This window comes from Stegodyphus dumicola, chromosome 8, assembly GCF_044657685.1.
Source record: "Stegodyphus dumicola isolate Sdum_Otavi_A_Nest chromosome 8, ASM4465768v1".
NCBI lineage: Eukaryota > Metazoa > Arthropoda > Arachnida > Araneae > Eresidae > Stegodyphus > Stegodyphus dumicola.
The window spans coordinates 155,371,389-155,399,380 of record NC_140775.1 but is presented as its reverse complement, the minus strand read 5'-3'; the positions used below and the strand labels follow the sequence as shown (position 1 = coordinate 155,399,380).

Below are 27,992 nucleotides of genomic sequence, written 5' to 3'. Positions count from 1 at the left end.
TTCTTTTTTTCCTTTCCCTTTTTTTTCCCCTTTTTCTTTTCTAGTATTGCCATTACTCGCTACGAAATTGTTGAGTTTGTTAATCAAAAATTCGTTAAAGTGTTACAGAATATGAAATCGATAATAAATTTCAAATTTGGGCTTCCAGATGCCCATATTCAGTGGAAGATTATATTATTCAAAATTTGGTGGCTTGAGGTACCTTTGTTTTAGCACAGTGCAAAACACACACACACACACACACATATATATATATATACAGATTTTTTCTGCATTATTAAATTTCTTTAAATATAGCACAGGGCGATAATATTTGGTGGCAACAACTTGAAAAGTGAAACGGATACTTAAAGGTTTCAACGCAAAATGACAAAACGAAATTAATAAGCCTTCCTGGTCTAATGCCCTTTGGTCTAAAAACTTTGAAATTTGACAAATGTTTTTTAAAGGTAGAGATTATGACTACTTTTTGGTCTTCCGCAAATAAAGGACATGAGTTATATAAATAATTTTGCTATTTTTCCCGTTACCGAAGTTAAGTTTTTCTAAAAAAATTTTAACTTAAGGATTCCGTGAAAAATAAACCAGTGCTATATTTTCTCCTTTTGACATACGTGCGTTTATTCATCAAAAATTTCAACAATTTCACCTTCAAGAAAACCAATAATACTCACTGCTTTTAGAGAGTTGTTTTAAGAACTAAATGCTTTTAAAAAGGAATAATAATTTAGAAAGAAACAATTTTATCACTGTTTGGCCTGTTCTCTTTTAATATCATGCTGGTAAAGATAGTTTGTTAGGGGTCGAGTATGAGATTATTCCTTTTTTTCTCCTGTGACGTTTCTTGGAAATGCTCTTTAAGGGAAGCTTTTACTTTAAAGAAGTGAAATTAGTCTACTGATGTTTTGTGAGCAATGGAAGTAATAAGAAAAAATTACATTTTTCATTGCAATAAACAATTTTAATAAGATATTCACATTAATAAAATAAAAACTGATGATATCGCATAAAGGAAAAAAAGACATCATTGTACACTGGCTTCCAGAAGTTAAGCTCGCAATGCAAATTAGCAATTTTCGAAAGCGTAGTTGAATTTCAGTGACAAGAAATATCTGCGGGCGCAGATGGCATTCTGCAAATATCATATGTTACAGCCAATCATGATTGACTGACTGTCAGAAGATATGCTAATTAGGCAGTCGTTTAAGACGCCAGCATTCTGAATGATTTGAGAAGGTTCGTTTAAATGCTCATATTAAGTGTTTATAACTTTTCGCACAGAAAGCTTGGCAGACAGATGGTGAGTGCTGGTTATGCAAGGGTTACCACTCCTTATGAAGATCGGCATTCTGCTATAGCAGCTAAGCGGAATTGATGAGTGACCTCCAGAACTGTTACATCTGTGGTTGCTATATGTGGTTGCTATATGCGTGGTTACATATGTGCTAGTTATGCCCTGAAGGCTTCGCGTAAAGTGAATGTGCTCTCGAGCACCAAGTATTTGTGTTCCACTAACCACCTAATTCAGAACAGCAAGATTCTCACTTTGGTCCAGTCCACGGACGAATTTAGATTTACCCTGCTATCAGATGACAAGCGTGTAAGGTCAGAGACCAAGGTACATGGAATCAAGCCTAGGACATCACGCATTCAGAGGTTGTAGCATCGTGGTTTTGGCTGGAATTTCAATGCGATATCTCATCCAGCTGCAACCAAACCCAAACTAGGCAAATGAACTCTGAGTTATGTGGAAGCGTTTTGATGAAGATACATCTGACTGACCGAAAACAGAGAAGTGTATTTTACATTATAGCATAAAAATATTTGCTAATCTGTTATTTATTTATTTATTTTACTGTTTGGAGAAGTTTTCGATGAGCGAAGATTCTTGAACTCTTCGTCGATTGACGCCTCTTACCTTCACATTGTTGAATGATTAGCTGTTCATTTTTCTCCAGTTATGGAATTATGATGAACTAGTTACTCTCAAACTGTGGTAACTGCTCTTACTGTACTTACTTAAACACTGCTCTTAAATTTATGATTTTCTCCAAAGCATTATTTGTGTAGGAAGTTATAAGTATGTTATTATTGTTAATTATTCATACATGATATACATAAAAAATAAGCATTATGTGTACAAGAGGCAGGAACGTCAAAATTTCTCCGTTAGTCGTACATGTATAGTCTTTCCGCGCTAACTGTTCAGTTTTAATTACAAGGACAGTTTTGATGAAGTGTTGTCCCTGGGCCAGAGTATGGGGTTTCTCATCCCTCCTTTCCTAGCACCAAACCCTGTGAGAGGACTTTCGACTCGCCCGTATTTTTAGACTCTCTATGCCTCACAGACACTACACACTCACAAATATCTATGCCTTCTCTGGGATTCGGGCTGGCAGCCATTGGTACGGCAGCCAGCTTCGCTAAACACTATACCGATCAGGGCAGTAATAAGTATGACAACAGGTCAATTATGGAGCTAAACCTGCACTAGAAAGATGGAATTGGAAAATGAAATATAAAAAATCTCTATCAAGACATACAAGCACATTCTTTTAGAAAAAGAAGTTTGAGGATTCATTATAATAGATGTAAGGTTCTTATACTAAATTAACCAGATTTATGATTTTGATCAAGGCCCGGTGGCGCAGTGACTAGCGCATCGCGCAGCAGCATCACAGGTCCGGGGTTCGATTCCCGGGCTGGGCAAGGCCGACTCAGCCTTTCATCCCTTGATTTCCATCACTTGGGTCGATAAAATGAATACCAAGTTTACTTGGAGACTAAATACTGGGAGGGGTCCTGCGACAAGCTGATTACTTGTTCAGGGCATATGCTTACGCACCCCGCGGCCCACGATCAAGAAAGCAGATTTTCGGGCATTGTAGGCCTTGTCCCATTAGGGCTGTTACGCCACTGAGTTTAGTTTATGATTTTGATCTTAACTTCTTCTTTCCCAATTCCTCACCAGGATTCAAACTGCCGATTAAACGGGATAGTGGTTAGTGACTGTGACTATATACGAAGAGCCCGGGTTCGAATCCCGGAGAAGGCATGGATATTTGTATAGTATCTTTGCGGCATGGGGGCACTCTAAATATATGGCGAGCCGAAAGTTCTCTCGTGGGGATTTCTGGTACAGAAAGATGGGTAGGAGACTCTTGGACCCACTCCACAAAATTGTGGTGGAAATGGACAAAATCATACTGTCACATTTATGGGGCTCAAGGCTCTTGCTAACGACAGGCGTAATCTTGCACTACTTGCAACAGTGAATTTTGTGAGTTTGTTTTGATGTTGAACAAGCGAGATTAGTCACAACAACAAAATGCAAATTAGTTTTAAGACTATTTAAGCAGAGAAATTTTGAGTGTAGAAAGAGAGTTTCCGCACTTGTGTTGTTAGGTTCTGCCAGTTCTAGCTAAATGTAATTATCTCGGCTTTGCTTCCTCTCGCAGCCGATACTTTAAGCTCACGCGACAGTAAATTAATTTGAACCAATTAATGGCTTAGTTATTTAACTTTCTTATAGTCTTAGACTGCTGATCAACGTTTAAATTTATTTGACTGTTATTATTTAATTCGCATCGGCACAAGAGGTGGCTGTCTGTAGCGCGAGACATGCCTTGTTTTGCTAACAGTTCAGTTTAATAAATAAAGGTTTTTTTTTAAACCTTTGCAAGTCTCTAATATGATATTTTCAGACATAGCGATAACCCTCTTGTAGGACTGAAGTTCCTATGTTTAACTTTACATAGATATCAACAAATGCTTTAACATCCAAAATAAGATTAAAGAGTTTGATTAGTAAAATTTATGTTTGCAGTTTTTTCTTTCTTAAAAAATTACTAAAGATGCTATTTAACATTCTCTTACGGTCATTTCGATTAAAATATTACATTATATTATATTTCATTTATTGAACATAACACTTTAAAAAAAAGGGTAAAATTAATATGGTAAAAATAAGATTATTAAATTGATTTGGGATGAATTTCGTACCGGGTAAAAACGAAATAACTATATTGGTTATGCATGAAATAATAAAGATAAATATACAAAACTTTAAAGTTGTCATGGTAACGGTGATTCATTTCTTCAAAACAATAACAGTTTTTGTTAAATGCTATTAAAGTTTTTAAAATGGTATCTCATTTAACTAAAGCAATTAAGAACAAAATATTTATCTTTTATAATGGAGATGCCCAAAGAAGTAAATTCGCTATAAAAATCATCAAATATCAAAAGCGATGATCTCTCGAGCTTCGAAATAGTATGAAGAGAAAGGACGATTTGATATTAATTAAAATTTTGGAAAAGAGAAAAAGCAGCAAACAAATCCCGAAAGTAGTCAAACGGAAGTTATTCAAGGAGCTATGCATTTCTATTCGTCGAAAGTAATCAGAAGTTGAAGACGTCAAAATTTTCTGTTATCTCGAATTAAGAGAAGATCTGGGCTTAAAACCTTATATTAAAACAATGGCTTCAAAAATAAAATAAAAATAAATAAATAAATAAAAAAAAAAAAAAGAAAAAAAAAAAAAAAAAAAAAAGATCACGAATTTCATGTAAAAAAAATCGCATTAAAATTTATAACTTATTGATTTCATTCGTAACTAAGTGGAAGCTCATCATAGATGATGATTCATAGTTTATAGCTGATCCTAATCTGAGTGGTGAGCTTAAATAGTATCATTCAACATTCCCTAAGAATGTTTGAATAAAATATTCTTATGGAAAATGAAGGTATGATATCCCATAGAGGACGACAGCAATGTTTCCAAATCAGTCTTTTTTTTTTTTTTTTTTTTTTTTTTTTTTTTTCAGGGACTGTAAATGACTTCATTTATTAAGATTAGCGCCCTGAAAAATGTTTGATTCCTTTCATCAGACATTGGAGATATTTTGTTAGCTTCCAGCCTTTATGAAAGATGTTGCCAACTAATTAAATTACAAGACAGCTAATTTTGCATTTAAATCGAATTACACCTCCAGCGTACTCCAAGCTACAGGTATCGATTTTTTAAGCGTTATTAAAAGCAATACGAAGGAAAAGGAGCCTAAAAACGTGAGTCAATAAAAAGGAATTTACTTCGGATTATCAAAATTTCATGGAAACAGTAGTAGCATACATGAAGAGAGCTGGAGCAGATATTCCTAAGACATGCCAAAAAGGTATATACCCAGCAATTCAAATATGCTCCAAAAAGAAAAAAAAAATATCTGAAAGTTTTCAGATTTTTATATTACGCCCAAAGAGGCTTTTTATTAAAGTTTTGTGTGTTACCTTTATTTATTAAATATTATTTTCTTCGCACTTAAATCATAAAATTCAATTCAACAGCAGTATCGCAAAATAACTTTAGAATGAGCATATCTTTAGCATTTCCAATACAGAGCCTCGTGCGTTGGAGATAGAAATGTTCTTTTTTTTTTTTTTTTTTTTTTTTTTTTTTTTTCCTGAGTTTGCGGTGTTGCTATTGCTTGCTTTGAAATCGTTGAGTTTTTTAATCAAAATTTCGTTAACGTTTTACAAAATATGAAATAAATAATAAAACAAATTCCAGATTTAGGCTTTAGATAATAAACAAATTCCGGCTGCCCCATATTCGGGTGGAGACGTATGTTACTCAAAATTTGATGGCTCTAGGTATCGTTGTTTTATCATAGTACGAGAACATGCATACATTTATGCGTGTTCTTCATTATTTAATTCCTTTAAATATAATACAGGGCGATAATATTTGGTGGCGACAATTTAAGAAGTGAAGCGTCACAAAATGCCAAAACGAAATTTATAGCCTTCCTGCGCTAACACCCATTGGTTTTAAAAAAATGTCGTGCCATGATAGAAATTTTAATTTTACTTGAATAACATTGTTTAAAAAAATCTCAAATTTGCCTCCATTCGAGACGCTATTTACTTTAATTTAAATATTCTTTTAAAATAGATTTACGACTACAACAAAGAGGTGGGAGATAATTATAAATGTCTTTTGTAATATTTTACGGGTTCACTCATATTTACTCATATCGGCAGGATACAATCTACGAAAAGCTTTAGAATAATTTGCAAAACTGTCGAAAATTTCTTTAAAAAGTCAGACTACTTACTTTGTTCTATAATACAGCTAAGATTGGATGCGCAGCAAGATGCATCAAAGTTGGAAAATTATATAGTAGATATGGGGGGATAAAAAAAGAAGTCTAATCACTTTTTGCGCATGTGCGTTTCCCCCAGGTAGACGTCAAAGTGGTTAATCCACCGGTTTATAAGACGACAAGGCTGAATGCTTGTGTAGGTCATACGAGAAGTTGCTTAGGCCGTCGACAGAAGCAGTTTCATCTCCCACAGGTGCGGACCACTATTTCGTATCTCCGCGCGTATGAGAAAGAATAGCCAGAGCCTTTTGGTCCGTGTTCGGTAACGAGGCAAAGTCTAAGAGAAAGGGTGAAAAGTAAAAAGAAAGTGGTGGATTGTTTCCGTGTTTGTGTGTTGAGAACTGTGACTTGGATTCTATGTGATGGGAATTGGACTTCGTTGCCCTCGTTTAGGTGTGACTCTTGGGATTCTCATCTTCTTTGTTGTGTCGTCTAGATTCACAGGTGAGTCCTTTTGTTCTTTCTTTGCTTTTTGAGTGTGAATTGTTTCTACAGCTGTTCCCTTGTAAGAAGCGCTTTTTTTTTTTTTTTTTTTTTTTTTTTTTTCGTGAATGGTCTGTGCACATGTTTTGAGTAACGATATTTTTTTTTTTCTCGAAAACACACTATCAATTAAGTCTTCTAAAACACGACAATCGCCAAGAATCAAAACAACTAGAGAACATTCTTTGCCGTAAAACTTTAAAGTTTGGAATTAATTTCGAAACTTTTCAGTATGATAAAATTTCAGTTTTTAAAATTTAATGCCTATTTTAAATATTCTATCTTTATTCGTTAATTCTGAAATTAAAATACAAAACGTATTTAAAAAATCTTGTTCATTAAGGAATTTATTTTAACTATTACAATATATAATTAACGTATAACAATATATAATTAATATATAGCAAATAGTGACGATAATATAAATTATTACAATTTAATTTATATTACCGTTTTAAAAGGTAATACGTTTAAATTTCATCACATTTCTTAATTTACACTGCTCTAAAGACAGCTATTCTTTGAGTAACAACTATTAATGCAACACAAAATTTAATTTGAAATACTTATTGTACGATATATTGTTTTCTGATATACCATCCTATGCATAATGCAGTAGGTTATCCAAATAGGTATAACATTTTACAAACATTTCGAATTTATCTTAAAATATTAAAACTCGACTTTGGCTTCCCTAGTCATTGCTTAATACTTTGGATGCCTCGTGAACCACATGTAGATGACTCATAAGTTTCCTGTTTCTTTAGGGTGGAAGGATTTAGTCATATATCTGAGATGATTTTATTTACTGAGTAGGAAATAGTTCTTGAATTATATACTGATATAGAAGGAAGGCAATAAATACTTAATTTTGCATTTTAATGAAGATGTATATAAAAGATCATCAAAAAAAAAAAAAAAAAAAAACTATAGTAACTAGTATTCCGAAAAGTAATTTAAATATAGCTGTAGGTTTGCTAAACGTGCAGGACCGTATGTCGCGCTTATTTATTTTTTACGTATTTACTTCCTCTAGTCAAGCCAAAGAATATTTTCTTCTCTTTATATTAAGAAATAGCGTTTACTTAACTTTTTTCCCCATATGCTTCTTTTCTTCCTAGAATGTTGTTTGTTTCTCTCGTTCATTTGAAAGAATAAACAACTGAAAAAAACTATATTAATACAGTAGTCTAAGAGTTCTATGAAAAATGTTACTAGACTATTCATTTCAATGTACTCTGCATCGGGAATTTTAGTTCTGAAGAAATCCCACACGAAAGATACTTAACATTCAAAGTGTGGAAAAGATAAAAAAAAATGTGGGTCTGATTATTTTCATTTTATTTATAGTTTACAAATGTCGTCATTCCGATGTCCTCTCTAAATTTCCCCCAAAATTTTATATTAGAGTGAAAATTATATAGAAGATGGGAAATTGACTAATATTTTAGCACCCTGCTTTACTATTATTAAAATTTATTCTTTCGAGAGGATGATGACGTAATTCCGGAAATTCAGAAGTAAGTTCTTTGGTAAATTTAATGTAATTAAATGAAACGCACAAAAAATTCAATTAGTTTAGCTGCATTCGATGAAATTCTGAAAACAAGTCATAATTTCGTGAAGCAGTTAAAAACCAAATAGTTCATTGTAGAATGCTTTTATGAAGATAATAAATGCAAATCAAATGAAAGATTTTTTTTGTTTTTGTTGCAGTTAGAAAATGAAAGGGAAAGTAATATGCAAATATATTTTCTTGTTGTTTTTTTAAATTTCGAGTTGAAAGTAAAAAAGCTTTTTCTTACAGTATTTTGAAGGTCACTTTACAAAGGTTCCTAGAAACCGAGCGCTTTTTGTCAAAAAACCGTGGACTAATTTTTTACTTATTTGCATGTTATATACTTATTTTGAAAGAGTATTTTAATTTAAAGGTACTAATTAGAATGTTCTTTAATTGAGTAACAGATGCATTTCTAGCTGAAAATCCAATAAAAATGTTTTCTGAAAGTAATTTACGTCGTTATCCTAAATAATGTCCTTTTGAATTTGTATCTCAGGGTAGGATAAGAAAAACCATACGCTACTGCAGGACTTTACCATATGGGATAAAGCTACTGCTCGCGATGCTCCAGAGAATGTCCCACTGGAACGTCCTAGTGGGCTCATTGCTATCTTTCAAAACAGTAACAATATAGTTATTATTTTGAAAGGGATGTGACCTAAGATAAAGACTTGTTTTGTAACAGCTATCAATCACAAATGTCTTAGCCTTGTTCCGAAAGGTATTTGACAATATTATTGATCTTATAACAGAGCTTGGGAGTGTTTATAAAATTTTCGGAACTCTAGCTCGTTTATAGTTTGTCTAGCAGTCTACTGCTGCTTGCGTTAACGAACATGAAAAAATGCAGTGCTGTCGTTTGTCGCTTTCACCGCAAACCTAGTTGTCTGAAGAACAGCTATATATCTCTTAGTAATAAGGTGCGAAATGCATTAATTTAAACGGAGGATAATGAGATATCTTTGCCGTTTATTACATTACTTAATTCATCTATTCTTCTATCTTGGATTCCATTCGTTCTCCCAAATCTGATTTATTTTTTTCATTGCGATAAAAGTGAAATAAAGAAGGACAAAAACTAATCAAATTTGCTTCTTGGAAAATTTTTTTATACAAATCTTCGGCACAACGCCAAAACCACAAATCTGCAAAATTACGGTATAAGTGTATTTAAAGGGTTGCCATTTTGAGAAAAGTCAAGTATTGAATTTCACATAACAATTTTTTGGTAGATATCAAATAATATACATATGTTTCTCTATTAGTCTAGAGCAGAGTTTCTTAAACTGTGGGTCACGAACCGCGTGGAGGTCGCTGGACCTGCAGCAAGAGGTCGCGAAAAATTTAGTGGTTTTGATATTTCTTTATCTTATTATAATAATTTTATAATTACCGAATATTTTTACACAATGCATCTGAAAATAAAAATAAGGCAATACTGACAAAGAAAAAAACGAAGCAGTTTCGAAGCTTTATAATATAAACATTCATTTTACTTGATTTGCGCGTGACGCTGTTCGTTTGTTACGTATTTAAAATTTTCACATTGTTCTACGTCTTAAAATTAGAACTTAATGACCTGCAATAATATGTTAAAGTGCTGCAATAGTACATATATTACAATACAATTTTAAAAAAATTGACAGTTTCACTAACGCCTATGTCGGATTTGCGCAATGCTTATGGGGGTCCTCCAAAATTTTCGTAAATACTATGGGGTCCTGGAGTCACAAAAAAAAAAAAAAAAAAAAAAAAAAAAAAATCTCAGTGATAAAAAGGGGTCGCGACTGAAAAAAGTTTAAGAAGCCCTGGTCTAGAGCAAAGAATCAGGAAACTGTCGAATGTATATAGAAATAAGTGAGGGAGAGGGGAGGAAACAAGTGAAGATTCCTATTTTTGGCATTGCACGCTTATATGTTTCATTTCCCCCCCCCCGATTTAGTATGGCTGATGACTGGCTCGGGACCATATATATTCCTTATATCTCTAATAATAAATATACCTGTCATAATTTTCACATAACAATTATTTTTCTGGTAGATCTCAAATAATATACATCTGTTTCCCTATTAGTCTGGAACAAAGAATTAGGAAAAAAGCTAATGGATATAGGAATAAGGGAGGGAGGGGATAGGAAAAAATGAAGTTTCCTATTTTTGGCATTGCAAGCTTATAATGTTTTTATTTAATCCAAAACTACTTTGTTCCTAAGGGACTATTTTTTTTTCTGATTTATTATAGCTGATGACCGGACCATATATAATCCTTATAATAAAAATACAATGCCGTAATTTTCAGTTTCTTCATTATCATTTAAATTTTTTCATGTTTCGCCATTTTATTAGTTATACTGTCTCTTTTTAAACCGTGCACTAACTGTTATTTATGTTTTTATTTGAATAGTAGAGTATCGTTATTTAGATTAAGATTTTACGGCGCTTTTAGTTATTTTTCTCATTACTGCTGCTTAATTTTGTTTGTTTCTCAAGTTTCTGCTTTTATTTTATGCTGCTCTTTAAAACGTTTCCTAGGAAATTCATATCTTTGGTTTCTGTTTACTTTAAAATCTTCATGTCATTGTTAGAAATTTCTCTCGCATAAGATGTTGTTTACGTTCACGCGATAAATAAATAAAGAATTTAGAGAATAGATAATTGTAATATTAGAAATATTCTACAAAATTATTTATTCCGTTGTCGAAGAATTCGTGAATCTCACTGAGCGTTTCCAAGGAATAGGAGTTTATATTTGCCAATAGGTTTCTCTCTTGCGTCCGCATTTCATTTCATGCTTTTCAAACAGAAACTGGAAAGATGATTTCGTAAAAGAGAATAATCACTTGGCTTTATCCCAACAGATAGCGCAACTGGTGTACCGTTTCACAAGTAACGCGCCTGTTTCATTTACGTTCGCTATTATAGCCTTAGGCATAGATATTCTGTAGCAAGGAACTAATTAAAACGCGCGACGCTTACTTTCACTACGGGTATTACACGCTAAAAACGTTATTTTTAAAAGAATTTGGGTGACGAAATTTCTTATTTATTACGTTCTGAGACCAAACTGCCGTTAAAAAAATTTTAAGGACATTTTTGTTTTTAATTTTGTTTTTATTAGTTCTCATTTTTAAACTTGTCTTGAATTTTTATTTTCATCCAGAATCTCTCAGAGAGCTTTCTCGAGGATATACTAGGTGTCTATAATTTATTTACTGGATAAAGATACGTTTTAAATAATACATAACAAGAGGTACAGTAAAAAGACTGACCGACTTTTGTTCAGCACTCCAAGTAATTTTATAATACTACACTTCAAAACATGAGCACCATTAGTTGCTCAGAGAATGTGTGTGTGTGATTATGGCAAAGCCTCGAGGGCTATCTGCCTAAGGGGAGGGATGCCTTCGTGGAGGACTTCCTAAGGGTAACTGGCTGGTATACACGTTACGCATGGGGAAAACCACGAAAACGCCCATGCAGCCAGCCCGTTCGCGGGATTCGAACCTCGAACCGAACTACCAGTGTTCAGCGACTTTTTACCAGTGTTTATCGCTCGACCGCTGGTGGGCCTGCTCAGAGTATATCAAGTCTGTTCTCGATCCCTCTCCTGAAGTTATTAAGCATTTACGAACTCACGGTAGTTGTTTCTCTGGTGATTCGATTTATTAACTTTTCGATGCAGCGAATCACGAATCGAGATAACGAATCTTCGAAGCTACTGCAATATAAATTCGGTTCTTCACTTATCTCGAAAGAAAGAAGTCAAGCAATATGACATCCGGAAAACGGTTTGGTATAAAATTGGTCCACCTCTACCAATCCAACGATCTGGGGATGTTTCATAAAAGAGCTCACACACATTAGTAGCCGAATGACAGGGTTCCCATTCTGTTGGAAAAAAAAAAAAAATGGGTGCATTTCTTCTAATTGCGGTGCATCAAACAGTCTCAACAAATCAAAATAAATGCCGGAATAAATTGATGACTCGGAGAAAAAGGAACCAATTACTTTGTTACGAGTTAGTGCACATCAAAAGTTAATTTCATTGCTACCTCGTTCATTTCCCCTTATACAATGCGGGTTTTTTTATGCTGAAATCTTGAAATTAAGTCGACTAACCTCTCCTGAAGTATGCAACGTCGCTTTGTCCTTGTACACGATTTTCTGAAGGAACTGATCGTCATTGCTAATAGGGTAAAGAATGCCTATCGAAAATTTCTTACGAACAACTGCAGCATTAGGTTTGATATGTTGACAAATCTGCAATTTATACGATGTCAGTTTCAACCATTCAAGAAAATTTTAAAGTCTTCCTGTGAATTCCTATTCGTAGGCTGGTAAGGCAAATGGATATTCTTGGATTATGCACAAATATCTCAAATGGCGGAAGCATTTTCATCACTGATTCTTGGTCTACCTGCATTTCCTTAATACAAAACATGTGCGTTCCCTCGAAACTGTTTTAATTATCTTTTAATTGATTGTTCCGTTGGTGCTGCTTTATTAAATTCATGTCGAATCGCCTCGGAACTTTTTCAAAGATTTCATTTCCCCGTAACCAAAGAACGCATATTGCGTTTTTACTACATGATGCCATTTTGTCTGTAAACAAACAAGCTTTCTATTTAGGTTACACGCCGAACAACGATTGTTTTAGAAGTCAAACAATAAAAATCAGTATATTTGCAAATTTTCCACGAGTAGTTTCGATGATTTAGCTACCGAACCAATTTCCTCAGCTGCCAAAGTGCAAAAACTTGGGGTGTTTTGCATTTTGCACTTTGGCAGCTGATTCAAATGGTTCTTTAGTTAAAGCATCGAAACTAGTCCTAGAAAATTTATAAATATAATGCTGATTTTTGTTGCTTGTCTTCTAAGATAAGCTTCCTGTTGTCATTCGCAAAAATTAAAACAAGTGAAATTTCTTGACATAAAAATTATATCGATATAAATTATGTCCAGTTATTTTGCAAAATTACGTTTCAATTTTATTTTGTTTTCCGGTAATTAAAATAAGAACACTTTGTATAACTGGAATCCAGTTATTTTTTATCTGAAAATTACGTTAGTTTAATTTACTATCTCAGAAAGGACGAAAATGATTGAAGATTCATCAGTTAGTTCTTAGGAAAATTTAATGTATCTTTACAGCACATAAAAGGATATATTTAGTTTAATTAAAACGTAGATCAACAGGAAGTTGAGGAATAGAGAAGGTCAGAATGGTTGAGAAAAATTACTTACATAAACTGAAAATTTATTTTCATTTGAAGAACTTCTGAAAACGAACCCTAGTTTCGTGAAATAGTTATGAACAAAATCGTTCACTGCAGACTGCATACTAAAGATAATAAACGCAAGATAAATGAAGGATTTTTTGCAGTTTGAAAATGAAAGGAAAAGTAATACGCAAATCTTGATTTTCTTGTTTTGTTTTTTTCCCTTGTTCTTGTTCTTTTTTTCTTTTTTTTCCGAATTGAAAATGAAAAGCTCTTTCTCCTCTTTTGAGGGTCAACTTGTAAGGTTCCATTAGAAATCAAGCGTTATTTATCAGAAGAATGATGCTATATTTTGAGCCATTTTTTTTTACTTCCTTGCATGTTATTTATTTATCTTGAAATAGTTTTTTCATTAAAAAGGTACTTATTAGTTAAAGGCACAGTTGTAAAAAATGCTTAGTTAATTTCATCTTAATACAATTAACAGCTGCAAATTTGAATTTTGTTTTCTTTGCCAAAAGAGTGTTGTATTAAAAGTGTACCAAGAAATAGAAAACATTTATATATAATAAATGCAATTAAAAATATAGTCCTGTATCGACATGAATGCCTTATTTTTAAATAAAAACAACTTAAGCATTATGGCAAATTGAGAAAAACAGAGTTAAAAAGGAAAAATAAATTAACCTGAAATTAGTTATTTGGTCACAGTTCCTTACCCTTTCGAATAAAACTGAGCATGGATAAATAATCGGAAAGTTAATAAAGGAGGAATGGAAAAAAATGCCTTTGTCCTCTTTATGATAAATTTTGATATTCTAAAAGCCATTTCTTTTTCTTTTATTTGCTTCTTAGATTAAAAATTTTTTCAGCCTCCCAACGGGTTAAGTGGTTAGCAGCGCTGACTACCGTACCGAAGTACGTATGTCGGTACATCCGGGTCTTGTACATCCTTGTATCTCGGAGAAGGCATGGGTGTCTGTAAATGTACAGTGTCTGTGCGGCATAGTGGGCACTGAATACTCGGGGAGCTAAAAGTCCTCTCGAGTTGCTGGTGGGAGGCGAAGAGGGGTGGGAAACCCTCGAACCTGTCCTCTCCCGGGGTGCTCTGCATCAAAATTGGTGGCCTAACTGAGCAAAGTCGTACTCTCACCTATATGGTGCTGAAAGTTCTTGCCAACGTCAGGCACAAGCTTGCTCTCCTTGCCCCGATGAATTTCGTGGGCTTGTTCTGATATTACTGTCAGACAAGTGAGATAAGTCACAGCAACAACAACACATTTTTTTCAACGTACTCTTCAAAAATTTTTGTTTATAAGAATTGTTATCTTTTCCTCTTTTGTAGATTCTCGGCATCGAGAACAAAACAAGACGATAATCAAATCTATTTTATGAAAAAAATAATAACAGTGCTACTAACCTTCATTTTAAAGGGTTGGGCAGAGCCCGGCTATAATACTCCTGCTTCAACAATCAGCGTTCTTTCAAGAGTCTTCTTAATGCATTTGTTTCTATAAAGGGGAAAACAAAATTGTGAGGAATTGTAACTAAATTAAGTTTAAAGCTTCTTAAAATCCAGGCTTTCTGGGCGTAGACGACAATAAAAAATGGCTTTGGAATGAGAATGTTACGTAACATTGAGTTCATGCCTATTCGTCATCAAACCATTTTGAGTTCGCAGAGATAAACTATCATAAAACTAAATTTAATTGGCTAAAACTGGCCATGCTAACATACAAAGGATAAAAGAAACCTTATTTTTATGAATATTAAGTTGCTTTAAATAATATAGTCCTTTAAAATTAAGATAAAAAAACAAGAATATATATATATATATATATATTTTAAGTTAGAGGAAGGTACCTTACCTCTGTTACTAAAGATTCATGTAAGAGCTACTCCAAAGTTTGTTTAATTTTTCATTTTATGGTACCATATGTCTTTTCATGTAGACTTAATATTCGACGCGGGAGCAATTAATTACACTAACGCTAATAGTTTATCAAAACTGGTCAGCAAATTCAAGCAACAGATCACTGTGATGTGTTCCCTATAATTTTCTAAAACTGCGGCACACTTTTCAATGATCTAACATCTTATATTTTATATGGAAAAAGATGATGAGCATTGTTACCGGCTACCCCCAAAATCCCCCCTTCCCGCATTTTTCTTACCATCAGTTATATATCCATGCTTAAATTTATAAGCACAATATTTGAATCATTTTTACATGATATGCACACTATTTTTATTCAGTAGTTATTAAAGTCGTAAAAATAATTAATTTGTAATTTTTTTATAAAGTAATCTTTTTTTTATAGAAGACAGGATGTATGAATATTAGTCATAAACATATTTTTTTAAGTAATGATTAAAAAATAATGCAATATATTTTGCAGATAATAAATAAAATATATCCGAAAACATTTATAGAGTTTTGGCTGATATAAGAATGATGTTAAAAGGTAATCTCTTTTATACATAAATAATAGATGTTAATAACCTTATGGTAATGACTTCATGTTAATAACATGAATTAACATGAGGTTTTTATCGATAGTTAACAAAGAATTTTCACATGTTCTTAGTTTTGTAGGTGATCAGTGAAAATCGAATCTTTACATTACAAAATAATATTACAAAAACGCAAAGAGAAAGGCGATTTTGTAATTTGTATTGAATTTTGTAACATAGGGACGCTGTATTAATGAAGAAAGAGGAAGTATATGTCATTATGAATAAAAATTCCATGCTTCACAAAACATATTCCAGGCTTAGAAGTTACGTGAAGTAAAACAAAACAATGGTACTTATTTTTTAATATTTAATTACGTAAAGTTAACCAGTTGGGTTTAGTTTTAAAGATTTAAATTACGTGAAGTTAACCAAAATGCAGTTATTTTTAAAAATCTAACTCATGTACAATTTAATATTCATTCCGATTTAACTCTAAAAGAATAAATTCCTTTTTTTAATCGAAATAGTAGCTAAATGATTATAAATTTTTCCTCTTCATGGTCAAGCCTGGTCTATCGGAAAACAATGATGATGTTAACGCGATTATAAAAACTTCACATTCTCTATGTGTGTTTTTATTATTATTCTCTAAAATGTAAGGTGAGTTCCAAATTTGGTATCCCTCGATTTTATCATAATATTGTCCCCAAATTAACAAAATTAATAATGGCATATTTCATTTGAAAACTTAACTCTCTCTAATTTTTCCCCTCTGCAAATATAGGCACATTGATGTTTTATTGCCAGTTTATAATGATAAATTTATTTATTAGCTCAAAACGATCGTTAGCCCAGAAGGTAAATTAATTTCGTTTTGGCATTTGCGCTAATTCACTAAAAACGGCGAATCACTTTTTAAATTGTTACCACCAAATATTAGAGCCCTATATTATATTTAAGAAATTAAATAATGAAGAATCTGCGTAAATGTATGTATGGGGTAATAAAACAACGGTACTTAGAGCCATCAAATTCTGAATAACGTACATCTCCACCCGAATATGTTTTATTATCGATTTCATATTTTGTAAAGCATTTATGACTTTTTGATTCAGAAACTCAACGATTTCAAAGCGAGCAATGGCCACACTATACGGGGAAAATAAAAATACCAGCGAGCGAGACAGTGTATCGCAAAATCTAAAGATATGCATTTTAAATACTTTGTGATATTGTGATATAATTTTATGGTTTAAATGTGAAGAACATGATATTTAATAAATAAATAACACACAAAACGTTAAAAAACGCCTCTTTGGGTGTAATATAAAATCTGAAAGCCTTCAGGTTTTTTTATTATTATTATTTTCATTTTTTGGATATTATAAAAATGCGTTTAAACGAATATCTGTATCGAAGAAATGTGGGCTATTGTTGATATTTGTGATTCATAAGTCGGCGTTTTTGAATAAATTGAATGAAACCCTGCTCTTTTTGATGAGCAGACTAATGTCGGGTTTATTTTTAGGTATTAATATATTTTGTATATAAGCTTTATTAAAAACTTATCAGGTTTTAATTAGCGGCAAAATTCCTTTTTACCTTTCCCGACAATTCCAAAATTCAAGTAAAAACGAAATTAAAAGAATGCGAGTTACCTTCTGAAATAAGAGAAAATTAATTTCACTTATTCAGTCTTATATTCACGCCTAGACATCCTGAACTAAGCATGAATAGAGTTTCTTTAAGTGGTTTCAAACCTGAAAACACATTACAGCTCAAAAGAAATGAATTAGTTTTCAATATCACTGAACATGAAACAAAGTTTCAAAAGTTTCTCAAATTTTGTTGTAAATTACATCCCAAAATGAAAAACCTGAGCATTATGCAAATATAATTAATTAAATGTTTATACCAATGGTAATGACCTTTTTTGTTTAATCGATTAAAACATGTTTTCATGAAGAAAGGCTCTCGTGGTAGCTATCTTAAATGACATTGGCTTGAATTCAAGAAAACTGCACATGGAAAAAACCACCAACATTCCTATGAAGCTGGATCACACAGAAATATGAACCCTGGGCGAACTACTGGTTTTCAGCGATCTTATACACTCTGTCATTGTCAGACGAAGAAAAATAATAATAAAACTTTTTGTTAGGTTTATTAATTATTTTTGTTTTGGTAGTCGGTTTTCAGACGTTTATTTCGTGCAGCACTAGAAATTAAGGCGTCAGAAATGTATTTTATGAATTGAAATACAGAAATGTTATAAAATTTATCAGTTAAATATTATAAAACACATGAATCAGTCGCTTAATGTACTACCTCATCTAGAGACATTATTAAAAATAAAATAAACGTATCAAATATTAAGATATATTTACATTAACAATAAAACTTTCCAGTTAATAAATTGTTCTCATTTGGGAGGTAAATTAAAGATCTTAAGTCATGTCGAATGGGAACGGTCTGGAAATTGCTATTTGCAGGCTGCGTTGGTAATAAATGCTTCGATAGCCTAATATAAATTGACCGTAACAGAAAACTGAAAATACTGGATTATAGACATTTATAACGCCAAATAGGCTTCTGTATTGAATAAAAATTTTCATTGCAGTTTAAGATCTGTGGTAATTATTGCTGCTGTATACTCACACCTTAAGCTGAAATATTAACATGGTAGCCATTTTTGTTTATAATATTTCGATCTTGCAAAGATAATTGTGATAATAATCAAAACAAAGTAAGCTGACAGAATTTTCATTGTTTCCATATTTGCGTAAATCCGTATAAACACTAAATCACGTTTTCACGCTTAACGGTGAAGGACATTCACTCTATTCTTTCTAGGCTAAGTTCAATGCTTGCGCCCTAATGCACAAATCATTGCGTATACGCAAATAAAGACTTAAATAGGATAAATGGATTGATTAAAATTCTTTAGCTTTAAAAATCTTCTGTAATTCTTGTTTAATTCAAAAAATCCATTACATCGATTGCAACACCATAGCTGCAAATCGTCTTATTTTTTTCCCTTTTCTTTTTGAGTAGAAAATGTGTTTATGAGCTTCTAAAATGTATTATATATATATATAATAAAATTTATATAATATATATAATTATAATAATATGTATTATAATACATATATTAAAATGCATTTTTCGTTTTGAAATCATGGATATATTTTTGCCGTAAGAACGTGCCTGAAAAATGACTGTTAAAAACACTTTACTATTAGGTTGCCTAAAAATATTTTTTCCGTACCAACATGTAATAAATATATGGCATTAATTATGTATTAATAACTATAATAAGGCTGAAAATATTTATAAAACTATTAGTTAGCTGTATTGAAAAGCATGTAAAGTAGATGTATAATAAATTGCGTCAATGGAAGGTATTATTAGAGTATAAAATAAAAATAAATTATTAAGAATTACGAACTTCTGTAGTCAATCATTTAAGATATAAACGGTTTTAATTTGAAAGATAAATTAAAGATACTACACGAAATCCAGCAGAAGCATCTCTAAGAATTGTTCAGTTTGACAGATAATGTGAATATCTATATTATAAATAATTACAAGAATTAAAAAAATTTCAGCATTTTACACATTTTATTGATACGTATTTCGCTTCTATTAATAAATAAGAATAATGCCATATGTTGCTATTTAATAAGTCTTTTTAATAAAATTGAAAAGAGGGAAACTTATTTACTTTAAATTAAGATATTTAAACTAAACGAGACTCCTAACGGTGTCGAATTATGCTGATCGACTTTTCCTAAAGCGTAACTGAAAGAAAATCATTAAAATGTAAACAACTGGTTCAAAAGTCAATAGGCAGCTACTCTAACAAATTTTTAATCCGTCATAATGTTTGCCAGCCAAATATTTGGACAGCAGACATTGAGAATGGAAACAGCTGTGCAGTTTTCTTTAAAATCATGAACGTGTATTCATAAAACAAGCATTTCACTTAAAAAGTTTTATTTTATTGAATTAATAATTTATTATTACGCGGAACTGTCTTCTGAGAATGATAAGGAAGTTTGTTTCAGTAGATGCAATGCCAGTTCGAGACAAAAACATTCAATCGTTTTTAAAACTGCTATTCTGTTTTAATAAAATTTATGAAATTTGCTTGACTATTAAACTCTTTTCATATGGAAAACCTATTTATTGTATTCAAATTTCTTATTTGAATTTCATCTCCATTTTGTAGTATACGAAACCTTTAAGGAAAATCTAAACAATAATAAAAACTAGCATTTTAACATCGTTCGAAATTTCGCTATTTTGGAGTATTTAGTACGATGAAGTTCCAGAGATTTCTTTTTATGTTTCCTAATAATAGCTTCCATGTGGAAGTTTTTTTAGAAAAATCTTTGTTATTAATATTGTTACTATTTCCTAGTAGGGTAATCAAATTAGCATGAATTCCACTTGTTTCTTACTCTGAATTAGGTTGAAATAACTCCACATTTTCAATATTTATTTTCCTTTAAAAAATCCTGACGAAAGTTTATTTGAATTATATATTAAACATTTTTATCAGTTTTGGATTATAGTTTTTTAATGCACCATTCGAATTCTGATAGTTTGCAGTATTTGCGTCTTCTAACCGCACATTGCAGAAGAAATTACTTATGCATCCAATCTGTGTCAAATTTACTTAACGTGAAATGATTTATTTAAATTAGTATTTTCAGATGATGCTATTTCAACAATGATAATTTTTTATTGTATACAATGCAAATCCTGTGTATTTTAAACTTCAAAGATTTTTGCTGTGTCCTCAGAATCCGAAAGGTGCATTAAAGAACTGAATTCCAAAACTGATGGAAATGTTTAATATATAATAAAGCACGATATAATTTAAAATTTATTACCTCCAAAAATAATTTGCCCAGAAGAGCAATTTTTTCGTTTTGGCATTTTGCATCGTCCACTATGAAACGGCTTTTCACTTTTCAAATTGTTGCTACCAAATAAGAGAGCCCTGCATTATATTTAACGAAACTGAATAATGAAGAATCTGCATGAATGTATGTGTATTTCTCGCACTGTGGAAAAACAACAGTACCTAGACACATAAAATTTTGAATAACGTAGTCCTGCACTCGAATATGGGCATTTGGAAGCCCAGATTTGGAATCTGGAATTTGTTTTATTATCTATTACATATTTTTTAACACTTTAACGAACTCAACGATTTCAAAGCGAGCAATTTCAACACTGTACGAAAAAAAAAATCATCTCCAGCGCACGAGACTATGTATCGGGAATTCTAAAGATATGCTTTTTTTTAAATATTTTTTATATTGCTGTTGAATTGAATTTTATGTGGTTTAAATGCGGAGAACATGATAAAGGTAACACACAAAACGTTAAAAAACGCACCTTTGGGCATAATATAAAATCTGAAAGCTTTCAGATTTATTTATTTATTTATTCATGTTCGTGAACTGTTAGTTAAGCATTTCTGGAGAAATTCTGAACATATCTGTCATCTAGCCGTCTCATCATTGAAAATGTTGGCCAGGGTGCACCATAGGGGAGACCAGTTCAGAACTCGTTGAAATGATTGTTTCATATCAAAGCACAAGGAGCTGAATGGTGGCATTTGAAAAGTACCAAATTTTTAAATATTTGATTATATTATAATATTAAATATTTGAGGCTTTTTCCTTAATTCATTCCAAGAACAAGTGGCAGAATTTTTTATCTCATGATATTTCAATTCGATCTCAGTATACCATCGTCGATGACATGACGCACACCTGCAAAATTTCAAGCTATTAGATCTTCCGACGGTTGGCAGAGCATAAGATATCACGTTGATTATCATTCATTCCGCTTGTTTCTAAATGATAATAAAACCACGGTTGCCGTCTAATAAAGAAAATTTTTTTTCCCGGTCAAACTCTCTTTTGTAGTCTAAGTTATACATGTAGACAGCTACAAACAATATTTGTCAATGTTGTGAAATTTATCAACTATAAATATACATTGTTTACATGTATTTATCTATAAAGGTAATAATACAGTTCAATTAATATATATACATATATAGAGAGAGAGAGAAAGGAGAGAGAGACACATATTTTGATGTAATTACAATATTTTCACGCGGTTTTGATTTTAGAATAGAGCATAATTGGGAGAGAAAAATTGAATTTCTGCAAAATGGATATATAATATATAGCTTTAGGAGCATTTTTCTTTAGTTATACTCATGGCACATCGCTTACTGCCTTCAAAAAATGCTGTCAAGAATTACCCATTGTTTTTAAATGGTTCGCTTTATTAGATGCATGAAAGATGCGTGTATTGTTAGGATCTGAAAGATAAATGCCATTTGGATTGGGAACAGCTTCCTATTTTGTTCTAGACGTAGTTGGCTACATTCATTCCAGACGAAACTGTTGAGGGGGGACCTTTCTATTCCTTGCTTATTTTCAAAACCTCTAAAGAATAAAGAAACCTTTTAAGGATCGATGGCTTTTTCAAGGAGACTTTTTTGTAATATAGTTTTAAAATAACTGAGCCGGTTTCGTTATTTAATTAAAATAGAAGTGTAAGTTCCCCATCAAATTCTATTAAAACATTCATATTTGATAGCTTGATATTCAGCGTTTATATTGTAAATTTACTGCATTTAACATTCACGTTCTTATTTTAGTAGAGCCTATACCACGTAAAAATTGAAACAAAAATAAAAATTATAAAAAAAGCTTTAGTTTGAAACTTCATTTTAGAGTCTAACTCCTCGAAGAGTTAAGTAAAGTTTTAACAGATTTAAAAAAAGATTATATGTAAGATATAAAAAATGCAACTCAAAATTATTAACTTTGGCAACTTAAAATTATTAATTTGGCAACAGTCCTTTTAATTCTTCATTTTAATTAGGCTACCTCCTCTTTCTGTTATAATTTGCTTAAAATAATTTTTCTGGACTATCCTTTTCCATTCATGTTGCTTATGTAATTTTCCCGCTCAGCGACAGCTCATGACCAATCGCAGATCGAGAAATTAAACGAAGAAATCATGCTTCTAAACATCACTGGTATTTGTCTATTTATACAGTACTATCTCATTGCAAATTATTACAGTACCTTAAATTAAATGAAATTGGAGACTTGTCAATTTATTTAATAAAGAAGAGACTTCATTAATCGATAAGTATTCGTGCATTTATTTCACTGGATTGGATGTACACGAGACTTGCCGTAAATATTTCCGTCGTGGCAATAACTTCTTTTTTACTAAGCCACCAAACTGAAGATACTAAAACACCAAATGACCAGTTATCATTAATCATTAAGCACCCGGAAGAAATTTTCTTCGAGTTGTTAAATAAAGAAACCTTGATCTATAATATCATTTTTCATGATCTGCAGAATTTGTGAAGAATACTTTTGACAACAAGATCTAACAGTTACACACAGAGAAATTAAAAACTCAGAGAATTTACTGATATGCAGTTAACTTCAAGGGTACATCTTATTTCAATTACTATACAATGTCCGACATTATAGTTGGCAGAGAGCCTTTGCGTGCTTTGCCGTAATTAAATAAACCAAACCAAAAGCGTACAAAGGTACACTATGTCAGGAAATATGACATTGGATTAAATCATTATTCTGCCAGTATGACGGGCTTGCAAGCAATTTAAATGCATTCTTACAAATACAAATTAAAATTCCCGTAAAGTCCATATAGTAAAATATTATATAATGCTTTACTACGATTTACACAATTTACAACATAATGCATACAGTAAAATGTAATATTTAATATGACTACTATAATTAATTTACATAATTTACAAAATATTACTACTTAAATGCATTGCATACCATCGCTATAAAAACTGAAGGCACTAAGTAGTTAAACCGGTTTGCAGTTCTCCGGATTCAAATTCTTAGTGCAAATCTGTGAGTATCATAAAATGCACTGTTAAAATCACCGAGTTAACTCATACATTACGGTAACATTTGCTCTTTATAGTGTCTTTCTATACTCTGTCATGGTCACACTTTTGCTCATTATAGTGTGAAATCTAGAAGCAGTATTAGCCTCATTTAAACTAACTTGCATAAGCTATGCTTAATTAATAAATTAATTACATTATCGGCTCTTGACATACTTTCCACATAATCTTCCAGATAGTTTTTAATTTTCTTTATACGATTTGATTCCATTTTAAACTTTGGAAATATTGCATCCAAAAGTTGCGGGCCGGAAACCACCAGGTAGTCAGAGTCGTCTTCCTTCCCACACTCGCAGTTTTCGTTCACTCTGAGTTCAAACCTACTCAGGTAGGATGGGAAAGGCCCATGCCTTGTAAGGTAATGCCTAAGGAAGTTATTCGATGTCTGGGCCTGTAACGAGACCTTCGAAATGAAGCTATACACCCGAAGACCTGTTGTAGACGAATCCCATTCTGCTCGTCACCTGTCCATTATTTGTTGTAGGCTATGCCTTTTTAAGTATGTCACAGTTTAAGGGTAGGGGGCCTCTCTTAGGTTACTGGTATTTGCTTCATCTTTGACAGCCTAATCCGCTTGTTCGTTACCAATTATGCCTGTATGGACCCATGTGAGTAAAGGCTTGTGAACTTCCGGAAATTGTGACATTATATTTTTGATTCTCCTTACTGTAGGGTTGCGAGAGATCTGCCGCACTATCGCAGCCAGATTGGAACCTGAGTCACTAAAATTTTGTCTTGGTACCGTTGGACTCTCCATATCACTTCGGCCCAATACCGTTGACAGGAAATCATTTGAATATGTAAGTAAAGTCATTCCTGCCATGTTCTCAAACATACGAAAGACTGAATTTGTTACTAGTTTCCACAGAGTCGGTCCTAAGTACGAGCCCTGTAAACATGAGATCGTGAGCTTTTTACGCGTTATTTCACTGTCTAACTTGATTTGCACACTGCGATCTATCAGATAGCTCTTGAGCATGCGCAGTATTGAGCTTGGACAGGCATTCTGGCGTTTCATTATGTTCCGCCACCAGAAGGAGTCGAAGGCACCCTTGATATCAGCCACGATGTGCTTCTCCTCTCCTCTGTTTGCGCCTACAAAATGCATCAGACTGATTAAGGCATGCTCCGTGGAATAGCATGTTTTGAAACCGAACTGAATTTGGTGAATACCCTGAAAGATGTTGATATCATACATTAACTTTTCAAGTTTCATTCTTTCCATCAGTTTTTCTAAACCGGGCAGCAAGGCAGATTGGCCTATACGATGATTGCTATGTGGGAGTTCTCCACTATTACCAGAACAGAGTCACTTCCGCAGTCTTAGTTCCGGTAGTAAAGTGAGGTAAACGCTAAAATGTCAAGTCTCGGTGCTTGTGAAAGGTAATCTTGATTAGGGTGTTTGCTACTCTTTCTGTCGCTGACTGTCATAAAGAAAAGCTGGGTTCGAATCCTGGAGAAGGAGGGGATGTTTGTAAGCATATAATGCCTGCGCTGCAAGAGAGCGCTCAAAACACGGTAAACCGAAATCCTGTAGATAATTTGGTGGTACGGGAAGAAGGGTGAGAGACCTCTTTGACCGTCCCCCAGGGGTGTTCCACCTCGAAATTCCAATGATTAGGCATGGGGCGGAAGCTTATGAGTTAGCTAGGTACAGAAATACCTCAATAACCTGTGGCACTACAAAGGTGGTGGCCTAGCTCCTACTTGTATTTGTCACTAGTGGTGCGCAAGAATCTTCGATTAATAGCGGAATTCTTCCATTCATAGTTCTGGAATGGCAGCTTGAATACGAGTAGCAATGACGAGCTTAAACTGCATTATTCTTTGAAAAAGCTTTACGGGGATTGAAAATTTGTCAAAAGGAAAAATTTTCAACGCAAATTTGTCAAAATGAAAAATATATTACATAAAAAAATATTTATCCGATTATTAACCATTAAATCAGAAATTATTCATATAGACCATTAGACCATATCACTATTAGATCAGAATTATTCATAATTATTTTACTACATTAGTTGTTGTCAATTAAGTCTCAGAAGCTTGTTTACTGCATCAGAGCTTAATCTTCAGTGGTTCCAGTCCAGAAAAAATCGTGATCATCATTTGAGTAGTATTTTATCTGTTGCCAAACTTCATGGTTAAGAATGGATTTTTAATCGTTTCTATCTCCTCCCCATATAGATCTGAGGGCGATAAGAAACCAAAAATACGTTCCCTACTTCCCTACTACCTTTCAATTAAAAAAGTACAGGTATGGTAGCCGCCATTACATAATCAACCTTTCTTCGCTAGTGACGTCGCACGCCTTTGTATTCTTGACTTCCGATCGGACATGATTTGCTGACCTTCGCTCAAGCACTCGTTTTGCTTTAATCTTCAGTATGAAGGTGGCAGTAAAAATCGGACGGCAAACTGTCCTTGAATTCAACTCTGGAGAAAAAAAATATTTCAGAAGGTATTATAACAAAAATTGGTACAGGAAATTAAATGAATGATTGGTTACACAACAGCATGCCTTTATGTGTACTCCTAGTAAGGGAGGAAAAGCTCATTATGTGCAATAGTTTTCCGATAGAAATGTGAAATATTTATCCGTATGTTAAGAAAGTTTAATTATTTGCAACAAATTTTTGTTTTAGGATTTTTGTTTATCTTTCAGATTTAAGTGACTGCATAAGAAGCATACCACTTAGAAGCAATAAATATGCTTATAAAATTAATGTTTGTATTATTTTTTCCGTAATATGACAGAATGACATAACATAATTTTTATTTCTAATGCAACACAGAATCCATTCGTTTCCAGGTGCAAAATTTCAGAAGAAATTTCTCGTATCTTGAAGTAAGCCGATGCGCGTCAGATTTCTCATGAAATGCGAAGAGATTTTCTATAAAACTAACTTCAATCTAAAATTTCAATTTTGCTAAATTTTGAAGTTCAGAGTGACGTGTTTTTGTTTTATCAGTAATTATGTAGTTATTAATAATGCTATCGACACAACTTCCTTGCAGTTGTCAAATTCGCAACATTATAGAAATAAATTTGTGAAGCAAGGTTACATTTGTTACAGTATTCAGCATAGGTTATTTCCAGTATTTAAAATTAAAACTGTATATTAAGATTGGTAAAGTTCGTCATTTCAGAAATAAAGTATCAAACTTAGATACTTTATTTCAATTAATTATTTATTTCAATTAAAAATTATATATTTCAATTAAAATTTATTTCAGTTAAAAATTATATATTTCAATTAAAATTTCTTTCAATTAAAAATTATAATTAAAAATGAATGAAGCAAGAGACTTAATAAAATTTGTTACATTCTAATAAAAATCACCAACAATATATTTTAATTACAAATCAAAAAAAAAATTTAAAACGTTATAACCTTGCCTAAAAATTTCCAGCAAGAAATTAATCATATAACATGAGGAAAAGATCTTTCTGAAAGAGAAGATAGCTTATGTCTCCGAAAGACACAAAAATGAAGTGAAACGGGAAACATTTAATTTTTTTCAACTTACTTATTTTCTCCCGCTCAATTTTAAATGTAATGAAAAATTTAACTTAAAACTTAATATTAAATATTTGTTTAGTCCAAATTCTCAGCTTTCAAACAACATACACTAGTATGATTTTTTTACTAGAAAGAATCAATGCAAATGAATGAAATAAAAACGAAAGCAAGATAATAGAATGAGACGTTAATTTTAGGCCTTTAAAACAGTAATATGACTCATCTGTAAATACGTGGTAGAGTTTGAGAACATGGATATCTTAATTTGGTGTATGTGTGTGGGGGGGAGGAAGTTAGTAAGAAGTTGGCTGAAATGGATTTTCTGGGTTTTTTCTGAAGTGGAGCTCAAAAGCAGCAAGTGGGTAAAACTACAAAGCATTGATAACTGCAAATTGCGTTGGATTTGATACATTCTAGAATAAAATACTCTATGAGTATTTTGATATTTGATTATTTTCTCACACATGTAACATAAACAGAAGATAGTTTCTAGTTTCTTTTTGAAAGCACTGCTCTGAAGATACCTAATTAAGACAGAGAATACTGTCATGCTATATCACAAGGCTGACAACTGTTATTTATTCC

General features: G+C 32.4%; 1 protein-coding gene and 1 long non-coding RNA gene across 2 annotated transcripts in view; one reads left to right on the top strand and one right to left on the bottom strand.

Annotated features, from left to right (window-relative positions):
* The window catches only part of LOC118190976 (uncharacterized), a 75,368-nt gene that overhangs the window by 7,920 nt on the left and 39,456 nt on the right, over positions 1-27,992 (bottom strand). Inside the window, exon 2 of the long non-coding RNA XR_015042770.1 lies at positions 14,845-14,935. This is a non-coding gene — a long non-coding RNA (uncharacterized LOC118190976). The remainder of the gene's footprint in view (positions 1-14,844; positions 14,936-27,992) is intronic.
* Positions 6,204-27,992, top strand: part of LOC118187761 (dual oxidase-like) — a 280,493-nt gene continuing 258,704 nt past the window's right edge. Inside the window, exon 1 of the mRNA XM_085822620.1 lies at positions 6,204-6,606. Within this exon, the coding sequence (XP_085678746.1) occupies positions 6,525-6,606 (82 nt within the window). The 5' untranslated portion in view covers positions 6,204-6,524. The remainder of the gene's footprint in view (positions 6,607-27,992) is intronic.